The 14,556-nt window shown below is 31.9% G+C and overlaps 2 protein-coding genes across 2 annotated transcripts; one reads left to right on the plus strand and one right to left on the minus strand.

Annotated features, from left to right (window-relative positions):
- Window positions 1-5,259, minus strand: LOC112500824 (mRNA cap guanine-N7 methyltransferase 2). The gene is made up of 11 exons (XM_025104421.1): window positions 5,054-5,259; window positions 4,880-4,958; window positions 4,301-4,395; window positions 3,974-4,045; window positions 3,787-3,896; window positions 3,541-3,663; window positions 3,363-3,455; window positions 2,169-2,237; window positions 1,990-2,078; window positions 1,749-1,846; window positions 1-342 (listed from the first exon to the last, which is right to left on the minus strand). The coding sequence occupies exons 1-11, from the start codon at window positions 5,159-5,161 to the stop codon at window positions 196-198; spliced, it is 1,083 nt and encodes a 360-aa protein (XP_024960189.1). The 5' UTR covers window positions 5,162-5,259; the 3' UTR covers window positions 1-195.
- A 5,207-nt stretch (window positions 5,260-10,466) lies between these two features.
- On the plus strand, window positions 10,467-11,115 carry LOC112520832 (60S ribosomal protein L27). The gene has a single exon (XM_025129440.1). It carries the CDS (start codon window positions 10,530-10,532, stop codon window positions 10,935-10,937), a length of 408 nt encoding a protein of 135 aa, XP_024985208.1. The 5' UTR covers window positions 10,467-10,529; the 3' UTR covers window positions 10,938-11,115.
- The last annotated feature ends 3,441 nt before the right edge of the window (window positions 11,116-14,556 follow it).

The following is a 14,556-nucleotide window of genomic DNA, read 5'->3' on the forward strand; positions in this document are numbered from 1 at the left end:
AAAAAAATGAAGTGTTTATTTATGTACAAAATAATCAGGGAAGTCATTTTTTCCAGAAAAAACAGTACCTTTTAAGCTCAAGAAGAGAGGCCTAGTGAACAACATAAAATGCAATCCTCTAAGATTATGTCGTTTAGTTGTTAATCACAAATGCATACATGAAGTGGTTATATTAGTTGAGCACCATGAAGAAGGTTAGAGAGCTTCCGAGAAACGTAAGCCTTCAGGTCCAGGACCTAATATCCCTTTCTGTTCCGTTATCTTGCCCAAGCTGAAAGTTGATTCAGTATGAGACGGTCCAACTTTCTCTTCGTCCCTCCACACGCTACCTTGCCAGTCCCTCTGAAACAAAAATCAAGAAACACAGATATAACGAGTTGGAAAAGTAAATAAATTCTACTTTTGTGATTTATTCAATTCAAGGGTCGAAAATACTGCTAGCCTTGTCTCAACTTGCAAATTCAGGTAGCTTCAGTGTTCTTAAATATCAGACAGTATCTGGGTTGATGATGTTTTTTGAAGTATATAATATTTTTATATGGCAAAACTCACACACACCCCTCACTTTTTCTGACGTTGAACCTTTGACCTCCAAATAGGTAAGGTTGGGATCCACCAGTAACCCAGATGCTGCCAGGCCATTCGCCATTTGGTTGGGCATCAAAAATGTTAAGGTGTTTATTATATAAATTCTTTTGGAGAAAATTGAAACAAATATAAGAATTAACAACTATGCATATATTATACTGTCTTTGCCCCCAAAATTTGGCAATGTTTGAGGTGCTTTAAGAAAAAGAAAACAGTCAAATTTTCTTCTAGATTCCTTTCTAGCACTGGCATGGTGCAGCTGCATGTTATACCTTGGGTATTTTAGTAAATAAGTCAAATAGAGTAGACTATGGTACAAGTGTAAAATGCATGAGTACATGCTTTAGGCAATATAAATAAAGGGAGCCAGCGGTTAGAAAGGCATCGTCAGTTTATGTGTGTTTTGGGCGAGAGCCTTGGAGACATCCGACAGTTTCGAAGTGCCTGGAAATCAATTGTAACTGTTTAATTGTTGTAGTTGATACGAATCATATCTCCAATTCTGTAGTATCCATTCGGTTTGCATCACTGCATTTCAATCTAATGGAGGATGCGTCTAAATGTATAAGCACTACTCACTAGCTTAAAACTACCATTCTACTATCTACCTACTTTGTTTTTATCTTAAATTACAATGTGAATCTGATGCACCCTAATATAAATCCAAATTTTCCTTTTACTTGAAGTGCATAGTACATAGTTTCTAGGCACTCCTTTATGACAGGAAGGTCATATGATTCAAGTCGCAAAATGGTTTCTCTTGAAAGTGCAAGAAAAAGGCTGTGTGCAGAGATATGGTCTCCCTTTATAGTGCTTACTCTATCCAAGCACATAGTATTGCATGAATGTACTTGGAAATTTGTAATATTGGCGTCATTTTAGAAAAAGATCAGACATCCTCCCATTATGTCAGTAATTACTAAACTTTTAGTTGGAGGGTCGTGTGAAGAGTGATCATGGATTCGACATAACTGTAATAATTATTCGATATGAATGATGTTCAAGTAATATGAAAAAGATCTTCCTTCATGTGCATATACACATTATAGCAATTTCAGAGGTGGGAATTATTCAGATTTAAAATCAGAACTGCTTCACAGCCAATTATATGGAATTTGAGGCATCAAACATGTGTCAAATATATAGTTATTAAAACTTGCCTCATCAAGGATTTCGGTTGCATCATGCAATATTGGGGTCATAAGCGGAGGGGCGACATCAGGGTCGGGCTTTTGAAATATGAATGTAGTATACAAACCTGCAAAAGTGTGAGCATAGTGAAGAACAAACAAAAGGAAAGAAAAGGAGAAGACATAAATAAACAAACATCCAAGTTTGAGGCATGTGGGCTCTTTTGGAAAACAACCATACAATGAAAGGAAAATGAAACGGACGCACAACCTAGTACATCATAGAACTTTGGTAAGAGCCTCCCTCTGGGGTCCACAAGACCATGACCTGCTTCTAGCAGCATCCCGGAAAATTGTGCTCTGATATAACAGGGTAAAATGAGAAACATCAACCTTTATAAAAAAACAGACACTGTTATCGTTGTAAAATTCCCACAAAGACCTATTCACCTATTATCGTCGTAAAATTCCAGCAAGTTTTGTATCTCCACATACTCAAGACCAGCTTCTCTGGCCAACCTGGTAACATGTCATAAACATTAATTAGGGAAATTTTGGATGTCAACTAGCATAGACTACAGGTATCAACATGTTTCAACTAAACAGATCAACACACATAGATATAAAGGGTAAGAACTGGTATTAAGAATATATTATAACTAGACCCCCTGTATTGTGGCATTACTTCATATTTGACCCCCCACAATTTCCCTGAACGCTTTGAGAATTTGAACGCTCTAAAATTCACATCTAGGTCCCACTTTACTGTTTCAATGTCTATAATGTCCCTTGACATCCTGATATTGTTCTATCTATTTTTCATTTGATTGTTTGTGCTATTTTATATTTTAATCTCTCTTCTCATGAAAATTATTTATCTCCAAACGAGCTGCTATAAAAACAGAGAGGCAGAGAGATCACTACATTCCGCTGCACCACCTACACCAATACCACTCACATGCTACATAAACACCTATCTGATCCGTCGTCAACAATGCCAACGGCTTTTCCTTCCTTGAACTTCATTTGTTTTTCTTTCTAAAACAACCCTCCAAGGAGGCAGGTAGATACTTGAAAGCAATGTACATCAGTGTGCACCTAAGACAGTATTCCCATTTCCAGAACCTTGATAGCATTGTAAAACAGATTGGGAAGTGTAGTAGTAAGAAAACCATATAAACTTTGTTTTTATATGGTACTAGGTCAGAATCTAAGCATAGCTCTTGTTTAATGAAAGGTATACTATTTTTTTAATCTTCAGTGTTTTGGAAAAAGATGTAAAATATTAAAACCAAGAGAGTAGTTTTATGAGAGAGGAGAGAAGACTGGGGGTAAGAGACTATCCAGAAGCAGAATACATAAGAAGGGTTAACTATCTAGATCACCCCAAAAAAAGATAAGAAATATGTCATCAAGGGGGTTTCACAGTCACAGGAACTAGCGCCTAAATGAAGGAGGTTTCTTTAAAGTACCATCATAATTTTGGGGGTCTAATTGTGGAGGTTTACAGGGCAAAAATCTTGTCTTGCTGATAAGTTGTAACCTAAACTAAATCTACTGAAGTTCATGTCTCCAAAAAAACACAATGTTAACAAAGAACTGTAGCACCACATATAATTTGAACTGAAAAGTCAACATCTCAACCTGATCAAGCTTGGAAAATGTACCAAGCAATGTGTTTCAGCAGAAGCATCATTTGCAAACTTCAGCTGGTACTTTTTCCCAAAAAAAGGAAACCTGCAATTTACCGTATAACAAAGATAAATTCATGTGTTTAGTTATATTTTACAAGAAATATAGTATATTGGATATTTTCTTATACTTCTCTTCTTCAACTTCAAAAGTGATCATATAGTTGTCTGATCGAATGCAATTTGGAACAAGGTTGGGCTTCATGCCACCACTCCTGTTGTGGTACGCCTCTACATTTTTCTGATACTTAGCCCTGCAAAGTCATTTAGCTGCATGGATTCATACTCAAAACATGGACATGGAATATGAATATGTATATAACACGGATTATGAATAAATATTGGAGAAGACAACTGCCAAAAACACGGTACCTTACCATATAGTAGATGAGTCCAGAGTAATACCCATAAGATAACCCCCTGGTTTCAACAAAGATGATACATTCTGCAGAAGTCTTCTTACTTTCTCCTCAGTTTCAAAACAGAACTAGTAGAACAAAATTCCAAATTCACTGGTTATATAAGAGGTAGGTTCAAATATTAATACAAACAATGGACTCAGACCTGCAAATGTTGCATGCAACAAACAATATCAGCTGTATTTCCCTTGTCCCCCAAATTTGCTTCCAAGTTTTCCTGAAGACGATCAACATCCATCAGTGGACAAAATACAAAGTCGGAAATGCTTAAATGAGAATTTAAACTATTTATACATGACATACGCAAAATACAATGCAAATAAATGAACTTTTGGCTGCAACCTATTTCCAAAAACATATATGTTTTCACTGCTTTTGAACTCATGTCAAACAAATTTATAACAATGATGGATAAGTTAGATGCATACATCAACAAAATTATTCATGTCTAAATACAAACAAAAGGACTCACAATGCAGGGATCAAGCTCGTAAAACTCTGAAGTGTAAGTCTTGCGCCGACTCTCCCATGCTTCTCGAACTTCTCTAACTCCAGATGACGCTTCATCTGCCAACATAAAGATCTCATTCCCACTTCCCAGCAAGTAAACAAATACGAAAGGTAATTAATATCTTCATCTGAAGATAAATCACACTATAACATCCACTTCAAAAACAAAAAAGAAAGATGACAACAAAGATAAGCTGGAAGTAGATAATCTCCATGAAATAGTTAATCCTACAACAAACTTAAACCACCTAAAAATATCAAAACTCTAAATAATTCTTGAACAAAATAATTACTACTTCTATTCAAGAGAATTTATGGTTATTGCTTCAAATACCAAATTCACATGGTTTTCTTTAATTTTGAACACTAAAAATTTAGTCCCATCTCGAGATATACAAAACTAAAGTCTCTAAAAGGATTCATTCAACCACAAACCCTATCTCTCATTTTCTAAAACGAACGAGTTAACAAGTTCATACACGTACAAACTCTGAATCAGTCACTAAAAGAGAGGAAGGTTGTTGATTTAATTTGAAATTACCAATTCCAATGAAGTGGCCGATTTGAGCTTCGTCCCACTTGTCTTCATCCGGTACTCCTCCGCAATACAAATCACACACCTTAAAAAGAAACCAATTTTAACGTAAAAGTAACAGAAACAGATAATAGTGTGTTTGAAGAGAGAGAGAGAGAGAGAGAGAGAGAGATTACAGACAGTGGCGTAAGGAGAGACGAAAATCTTGATAAGAGCAGTCTTAACGAGTTGGAGTAGTCGATGGTGAGTTGAATCAGTGAGCCTAGAGATTGTTGGAGTGAGAATCATCTTCTTCCCATAAAACCCTACACTTGTTTTGGGGCTACAATAAACGGGGAGTTCGTTAAGCCACCAAACCAATCGTAAGCGCCAGTTTCAAAACAAGCTGTGAATGTAACGTGTCACTTGAATTTATTTTCTAAAACAAAATTGTCGTGGGATAGACTCCATCTGAATTATATTGCAGATCGATTAACAATATTTCAATAGATTGTCTAAGAACATCTTCTCCAAAGTGTGAAAAATAAATTAACGAATTTTTTTAATTTAAAAAATTCTTTTAAAATGATTATTTAAGAAAGACAGGTGATTTTTTATTCTTTTTATCAATAAGAATTCTTGAAATTAAATAAATAAGAAATATTTTATTAATATTAGAAGGATACTCGCGTAATGCAGCGAGATATATCTTGATTTTAATATTTCATTTTATTCTTATCTCAGTCGATGTTATAGTATGATCTTATGTGATTTTGAAAAAAAAAACAGTTTTTATTTTTGAATAAAATATAAATTTGAAGATATCATAAAAATTTGATAAAAATATATCAATACTAGTATCAAATTAACTATTTAAAATTCAAATATTTTGTGTAATTTTTTAATTTAATTTTTTTATTATAATTTAATTCAGGTTCAATAACGAAGTAATTTATATTTGGTTTAATAATATAATTTTCTGATAAAGATAATAATTAATTATTTTGTTAGAACTCGATAATTATCGTAATTATATTTTAGATTTTTTATATTTTAAAATGAGATGTTTATCTTCTATATATTTGATTATGTTTATCCGCAGTTAGTTACATGAATTCAAACATGGAGCTTTAATAAGTTGTACTTATGCATAATTTACTTGTAATCTTCAATTTTAAGTAACATGCATCAATGTACAGTACTTCGTACATAAAAAATGGTTTTTAGCAGTTTTTGTCAAATGTTTTATAATATAATATAGATAATTAATTTTGTAATCTACATAATGAAGTTGTTGGAGATAACCCATTTTTATTGAGATTTTTTTACTTTTGATTCTCTATTTTGAAGAATCTGTTAAAAATGTTAACAAACTTCTTTATAAAATAAAAAAAAGGAAAAATTGCATTAAGATGAAACCAATTTTTAGAATAATCATTTAAGGTTTTATTTACGGAAATGGTTAGCCAAATGACCTGCTAGTGATGACTTGACCTAAATAAATGTCAAATAATGTTACATATCGTATTTAAAATTAAAAAGAATAAATCTAAAAATATGACGTGTCGTATATCCAAGGAGTCTACAACTCTGGTCCTGCACTTCCATCGTCATCTTGCAACTAAATTCAACCATGTGCTTTCCTCCTCCATATTCTTTATTCCATGACCCGAAGGTCTTTTTTGATGTAAATATTCGGTTTTCCTGAGTGGTTTCGAGACTTATCAATAGAGATTGTAGTAGATTGTTAAAGAGAATAGTTTATGTAAACCTTCTGATGATTCTTATGGGTTCTGTTTTGTTTCGTGTGGGGTTTCATCTAAGAAATCAACGAAAACCATAAGTGGAGCGGTTTAGATGGTGAAGGATCCATGGTTGGAAAATGTGTAAAAGATGGCCGAAGAACGATGGCCAACAATTGAGGTGGATGAGGAGGCCATGTTTTATTTTACAGATGATAGGGATATTATGTAACTTTTAAAAAAACCGCCACGTCATTTTAAGGATAACCGTTGCCATGCTAATAATCAAACAGACGCTAAAATAAACGTAAAGTTTCCTTGAGATCGTTTAATGATAATTTTAAAAGTTGTTCTCCTAAATATAAATCAAAACAAAATCACTTTCATTTTAATACAATTTCTTTTTATTAAAAAAAAAAACTATTAACAAAGAGAAAATAAAATAAGAAACAATACTCCATTACACAAGTCTAAAAAATATATTAATTTTATAGTTTGTTTAATTTTATAATAATTTAAATAAAAATAAATTTATTTAGTTTTAATAGTTAACCTTGTAACATTCTAATACAATTTCTATTATCCCAATTGTAATGATTTAGCGGTTACCTTGAAATTATCATATTAATATCAAAAACTATGTTTCAATCCGATAGCAACAAACAATAATGAAAATATTTTTTATCTATATTATATTATAAAGTATTTGATAAAAACTTTTAAAAACCATTTTTATGTATGAAGTATTGTTTGTTAATGCATATTACTTAAAATTCAATATGACAAGTAAATTATGTGTAAGTACAACTTATTAAAGCTTCATGTTTGAATTCGTGTAACCAACTGCAAATAAGCATAATAAATTAGAGAATAAACATATCACTTTAAATATAAAAAAATCTAAAATATAATTAGGATAATCATTGAGTTATAACAAAATACATAATTATTATATTTATAAAAAATTATATTATTAAACCAAAAATAAAAAACGGGTTAAATACACAAAAAAAATGAGAAATTTTAAATAGTTAATTTGGTACTGATATTATTTTTTTTCCTTCAGTTTTTGATGATATCTTCATATTTATATTTTATTAAAAAATAAATACATTATCGATTTTCTCATAACCAGATAAAACCGTGTTATAACACTGATTGAGACAAAATAAATAAATAAAATGAAACACGAAATCAACATGTATCTCGTTGCATTGTGCGAGTATCATTCTAATTATAATTTAAAACAAATGATTTATTTTCTAATTTATTGTGAAATAATTTATATAATACTTGTTGATTTTATAAATACACGGTAAAACATATAGTAATCAATTATAGTAATCATCAATTTCTTTTTGAATCTTTGTCAGATATCCTCAACCATATTTAGCGTTGGGTTCCGATGAGAATGAAAGTTAAAGTAAGAAACTGTAAGAAAAAAATATGCATCTTAGATGCACATTATAATTAAATACACCGAGATGAGATGCACTAAATCAATTTATGTATCAAGCACGATACATTGGTGGCATTGAGATTAAATGTGATCAATGGTCTAAATCCCCTCTTACGATTATCACTTTAACTCTCATTCACACACGATTATTTGCCACCATATCTAATTGTAAACAATTATTTATTGGCTTATTACGCATTTCTAAGTGATAATGGATATAGTTTGCATACTTGGGAAGAAAAATTTTAGAAATTTAAGGCGTACTTGTAGTAAAATTAACATCATTATTCATGTTATCAGATTAACGTTAAAAAACTTAACCGAATGATAATGTACCTTTTGTGGTGTATTATTAATTATGTTATGTGTAATATAATAGGTTTATAATTTTATTATATTATATATGTGTAAAATGGAAGTTATGGTGAGAATGTGAGAAGCACAATTTATAAGAGTGAGAGTGATATTACAAATGATTAAAGATCCAAATGAGTGTTAAGGTGATCAATGGTAGATATATATATATATATATATATATATATATATGTACGTGTGTGTGTGCACGTGTACGCACGTGTGTGTGTGTGTCGTTTTTATTTTTTGTAATTTTAAATATTTGTTTAGGTATTAAAATAATGTTTAATTTATCTATACTATATTATAAAAACATTTGATAGAAATTCTTAAAAACAATTTTTTATGCACGAAGTACTGTTTATTGATGCATATTACTTAAAATTTAATATTACAAGTAAACTGTGCATAAGTACAACTTATTAAAACTTCATATTTGAATTCGTGTAACTAGCTGCAGATAAACATAATCAAATATTGGATAAACATCTCATTTTAAATATCAAAATCTAAAATATAATTAGGATAATCATTGAGTTCTAACAAATTACTTAATTATTATCCCTATAAAAAAATTATTAAAACAAAAATAAATTACTTCGTTATTAGATCTAACTTAGATTATAATAAAAAATTAAATTAAAGAAATTACACAAAAACAAGAACTTTTAAATAGTTAATTTGATACTAATATTGATATATTTATTTTCGAAATTTTATGATATTTTCAAATTTGTATTTTATTCAAAAATAAAATCATTATTTATTTCTCAAAACCACATAAAAACCGTATTAAAACATTCACAGAGACGGAATAAAACGAAATATTAAAATCAAAATATATCTAATTGCATTGCACGAGTACCCTTCTAGTAATTTAATAATTAAAAAGTTCTAACAATATTAATCGATAATCAAACTATTTGTTTGTTTTTTTAATAACTAAATTCTCATTTAATAAATTATTCACATATTTTTAATAAACATTTGACAGTATATCAAAAAGCACGATGTGACATTATCAATTATTAAAAACAATTTCGTTTTAAGAATTATACCCAAAATTTCCTAGACAACACTTTACCACATTAGTAAAAAATGTTTATGTCACATTAACAATCACCAATAGTTTATCCTTGATCAAGAAACTATACATGTAACAACTATGGCTTCCAATAAAAAAAACATGTCATGTTCGACAAGTTTTGCTTACATGACACTTTAGTAATTGCCTTGGAAATCACCATGACATATGGTCTTATCGTGACTCTCCATTCAAAACTCAAAGTCACTGCGTCAGTGATTTGTATATGATATTTTTTAAATGCTACAAACTTGAATAAGTGTTATATATTGAACCAGGTTTAACGATGCGTTTAGTTGATAGTAATTGAAATGGAGTATGTTAAAGAGCATATGAAGTTGTTTGGTTGGTTTGTTGAATATTAGTGGTTGTAGTAGTGGCAGACTGGCAGTGGCAAGGAACAATGATGGTGGCGATGACGACGACACTGATAAAATGAGTGAAATTGACAATGGTAACGACAGGGTTGGCGGCGATGAAAGTGGTGGTGACAACCATCATGACAAGATGAAACTTTTTGCTAGAACCCATGGAATTTACATTCTAACAAACGGTGGAATTTAAATTCCTAACAAAATAAAAAAAAAATGAACTAAACACATGAATAATAATTGATCAATTTTCAATTCCTTTAAATTCCGGTCGATTCCAAATTTCCAATAAATCAAATGACACCTTACTTTCTAATTATATGCATAACTACTCTACTCATGATTAAATGTAAATTTATTATTTAGTTAATTAAAAAATATTTATTTTTATTGTCGATATGTATTTTGGGGCGGGGACCAAGTGAGTATCAAATTGAAAATTGGTGGGCTGTTTTGACGTTTTCTTATAAATTTATATGATTTTTTTTGTAAATTTGGAGAAAACCTAATGGCAATGCGTAATTCTTTCAATGTGTTGGGCCTCGTTTGATAAATAACCACGCTATAAAGTGACTCTTGCAAATTTCCGAAACCCTAGAAACACATCTCCCTGATATACCGTGTTTGAGAAGCGCGGCGGAGACGCAGATTTGGAGAGGAAGCGAAAATGGTGAAGTTTTTGAAACCAAACAAGGCCGTGGTGGTGCTCAACGGCCGTTTCGCCGGGAGGAAGGCTGTGATCGTCAAGCAGTTCGATGACGGAACTCGTGACCGTCCTTACGGCCACTGCCTTGTTGCCGGAATCGCCAAGTATCCGAAGAAGGTGATACGTAAAGACTCAGCGAAGAAGACGGCAAAGAAGTCGCGTGTGAAGGCATTTATCAAGCTTGTGAACTACAACCACATAATGCCGACGAGGTACACGCTCGACGTCGATCTCAAGGATGTAGTCTCGGTCGATGCTCTCCAGTCGCGTGACAAGAAAGTGACGGCCTGCAAAGAGACGAAAGCACGTTTGGAGGAGCGTTTCAAGACCGGGAAAAACCGTTGGTTCTTCTCGAAGCTCCGATTCTGAGGAAAAGATGAGTTGCTTCAGGTGTCAGGTTTTGCTATGTTTGTTTCCAAATTTTAGTTGATGAATGACGATGATAGACCGATTAATGCTAGCTTACTTTCATTTTAAATTGATTGATTTGGTTGCAAGTCAAGATACATTTAAGAGGATTAATCTTTTGAACTACATGTTTGTGCCTTGGATTGGTTGATACACCGTTTGAATCGTCACAGTCGATATGATTTTGTTTAAACTCCTCGTAGGAATAGGTTTCAAGTTCTTGATTAACTTCACAGCCACACCAGCCAGAAATTTAGGGTTTAATCTATATATCAAACCAAAGAAGGTTTAGTATATCTGTTAGGGGCTGTAAGTAGAGCTCTAATTTCAATGATTCATTCGGGGATGGTTACTAAGGCGAAGTTTTTTTTTTAACTTGGATATCCAATCCGCTATACGAGTCGACTAATCCTAGTGCGACTACCTGCATTGCAGATAGCCCGAAGTCACCGCATTTGAACCTCCGTGGCCACAAGACGATTTTTATTCCTTCTTGTATTTGAACCCGTGACCTCTTGGTACTTTTGACTTTTGAAGCCAAATTCAAACCAATCAGGCATCACCCTTGTGGTAAAAAAACTAAGGCGAAGTTTACCTAATGCTTTCACGGTAAATGCTTACGGGGTGAATTACCTTACCGATGGACATGATAAGGACCTACAATATCATCTTGGAAATGCGATTGTAAGGACTGATAGTCTTACCGGGCAAAAAGATGACAACTCTTACGGGGTTAGCGTTGTCATAATTGACTAGTTAAATAACAGCCTTTATTGGGTAAAAGGCCCCTAAGCCATTGTCAGGAGAACTCATGCTGATAAAGAGTTACCATTTATCACTAACTTATCTAGTAACTTTCTCGACCAAAATAGATGGTCTCTAAGTGACTCTTAGATAAACAGTAATCGAGTAAAAGTCATTCCCCTTCCATACTAGCTAAGATTTTTGGTCCTTACTGTGCTTTTTATATTGATCCTTGCCATATTCACCGAGATTCAAAACAAACCAATCTAATTAAATGAAAACAAACCAAAACACACATCAGGTCCGAGTCTCTGAGAACCCAAATCTAAAGCCTCACTCCCAAACAACCTAAACCTAAATCCAAATCTGAGAATCTAATTTAATGAGCACAATGATGTCCAAATTTGAAAAAACAAACAAACCCAAATCTTCAAATATGAAAGCCTCATCCCAATCTGAACCCAAATCAACCAGTAAATTGAATGTCTGAATCATATGAAACCAAGTATCAACCAAACTAAAAATCCTAAATCGAAACAGCAAATAAAACCTAAATCGTAATAACGCTATCAAACTGGTTTTGAATCAATTGGAACCCAAATCAACAAGCAAATCAAACAAAAATGTGTTGAATTAAATGAAACCATGTGAACAATCAATTAAAAATCCGAAATTAAAAATGTTGGTTGTCGTTGGAGATCGAAAACCCCCCAAAACTAAAAACGCTGACAGAGGAAGAAGGGACTTCTCTTTGGTCATCGTTGCTGTAGGGGAAGAAAAGATTTTATAATTTTAATTTATTATGATAATATTATATGATGAAACAAAACAAAATTACATAAATCTTAAATTTATTATGATAATATTCAATATCTCTGTTGATTATTAATGATTTTAAAAAGACATATAATTAGAAAATAAAAGATATGACAAATAACGACATATAATATTGTTCACTAAATTATCGAAATAGAGTAGTGATCAAATGAAAACCGTCTTCATTTGTGTAAACCTTGCAAACCACTTTCATCTGTCGATTTCATTGTTTAATCTTATGAATTTTTTTTTCATGAAATGGTTTAATCTTGTGAAATTGTTTCATATAATACTTTTTTTGATGAATTTGTTTCATATATGGTTGTGAAATTGTTTCATATAATACTTAATGAAATTGTTTCATGTATTTCTCTAAAATTAATGAAACTGTTTCATGTATTTTTGTAAAATTAAAATAATGAAGATGATAATATCTATGATTAACACCCTCCACAATAAAAATGATTAATCAACCTCTCATAATTACAAAAAATAAACAAAATGAAAAATTATGATTGGTTGAATGAAGTTTGCATGGTTTGTACAAATTAAGTGGTTTGCATTTGATCTCTCCCCTATCGAAATATTAAATAACCTTCAAGTTTTATTTTTAAAACAAAACACCGGGTATACAAGAAAGGACGGCCGACAATTCTGCGAGAAGCAGAAAACAAGACTAGCCAACAACAAAGAACCTCAAAGCTAAGCAAAACCGACTAAACAAAAGGCAACTCGAGATCAAAACTAAACACGAGCACAAAAGAAAAACCAACCCCTTGAAACCAACCATCAAAGAATTGACCACCACAACATGCGGGCCACAAAATGGTTAGGTTCGGGATCCATTGAAACAATAGGAGTTGAATTCTGAAAAAAGGTCGATATATTGAACACCCTTGCTATTGAAAAAGCCGTTTGTAGCGTTGATTCCAAATCATATAGCAAGCAATCCAAACAATCGCCTTCCAGATAATATGCCAAGAGTCTGACGTTAGATGGAGAGTCGGTGCAAGAAAGGAGATCAACAGTTACGTCTAATTTGAAATGATGTCTTAAAACATTTTGAATTTTAATTCTTATTTGTAACTTGTTCAATAAATTATCCAGTCAAATTCCATCTTCTAAATAATTGTTTTCTATTAGATCTTTTTTTTCCGCAAACTAAAATCATCATCAAAGACACCCTTAGATTTATATCATTAGTAAATTATTAACCAATGCATCAAAAAATTTCCGTCATGTCCTGTAACGTGTAACTCAAGTGGTAAGGAGTGAAGTGACCTTGTCTAATTACAAGATAGGTCCCGTGATTGATCCCCAGGTCTTTGCTAGCCTAAGCCGTGATTAAGGCAAAAAATGCTCCTTATATAATAATGTCCTTAGAGACGGATTTTGTATGAAACCAATTAATATTGATGGTGATGGACTTTTTTCCTAACTAAAAATTCCATCGTACCAAAATCTTCTAGAAAAAGATCGGCATGAAAAGTCCCATCTTTATGCTTACGTGATCGGGCTAAACCTAATTTTGATGTCATGATAACTTTATTTTAGTAGTAAATTATGGAATTAATCTCTATGGTTTGATAGTTTTTACGAAAATGGTCCCTAAACTTCATTTATTACATATTAAAACTCGTGTATGTCGTTTCGTAACAAATTGATCCCTCTCTCTAACGGCCATCAGTTCCTCCATTAACCTTGACGGGATTTTTGTTCTTTTTTTTTTTGTCTTTACTCAAGGGACCAATTTCGTAAAACCACATAAACCATAGGAACGAAATCCGTAATTAAGTCTAAAAAATAAAAATATATTAATTTTTTATACTTTGAGTTTATTATATTAATTAACTATTATACTTTAATCTATACTATATTATAAAGCATTTGACACAAACTCATAAAAACCAATTTTTATGCATAAAGTGCTGTTTATTGATGCATATTACTTAAAATTCAAAAGTACAAGTAAATTGTGCATAAGTACAACTAATTAAAGCTTTATGTTTGAATTCGTGTA

This window comes from Cynara cardunculus, assembly GCF_001531365.2.
Source record: "Cynara cardunculus var. scolymus isolate 2C chromosome LG 1, CcrdV1, whole genome shotgun sequence".
Lineage (NCBI taxonomy): Eukaryota > Viridiplantae > Streptophyta > Magnoliopsida > Asterales > Asteraceae > Cynara > Cynara cardunculus.

What these genes read in the sequence shown, in the direction of transcription:
- LOC112500824 (XM_025104421.1), bottom strand. Translation starts at nt 5,161, where the DNA reads ATGATTCTCACTCCAACAATCTCTAGGCTCACTGATTCAACTCACCAT. An exon ending in CTGGACTCATCTACTATATG is followed by an intron (nt 3,664 to 3,786) that starts GTAAGGTACCGT and finishes ATGACTTTGCAG; the next exon opens with GGCTAAGTATCAGAAAAATG. An exon ending in TTTGAAGTTGAAGAAGAGAA is followed by an intron (nt 3,456 to 3,540) that starts GTATAAGAAAAT and finishes GGTAAATTGCAG; the next exon opens with GTTTCCTTTTTTTGGGAAAA.
- LOC112520832 (XM_025129440.1), top strand. Translation starts at nt 10,530, where the DNA reads ATGGTGAAGTTTTTGAAACCAAACAAGGCCGTGGTGGTGCTCAACGGC.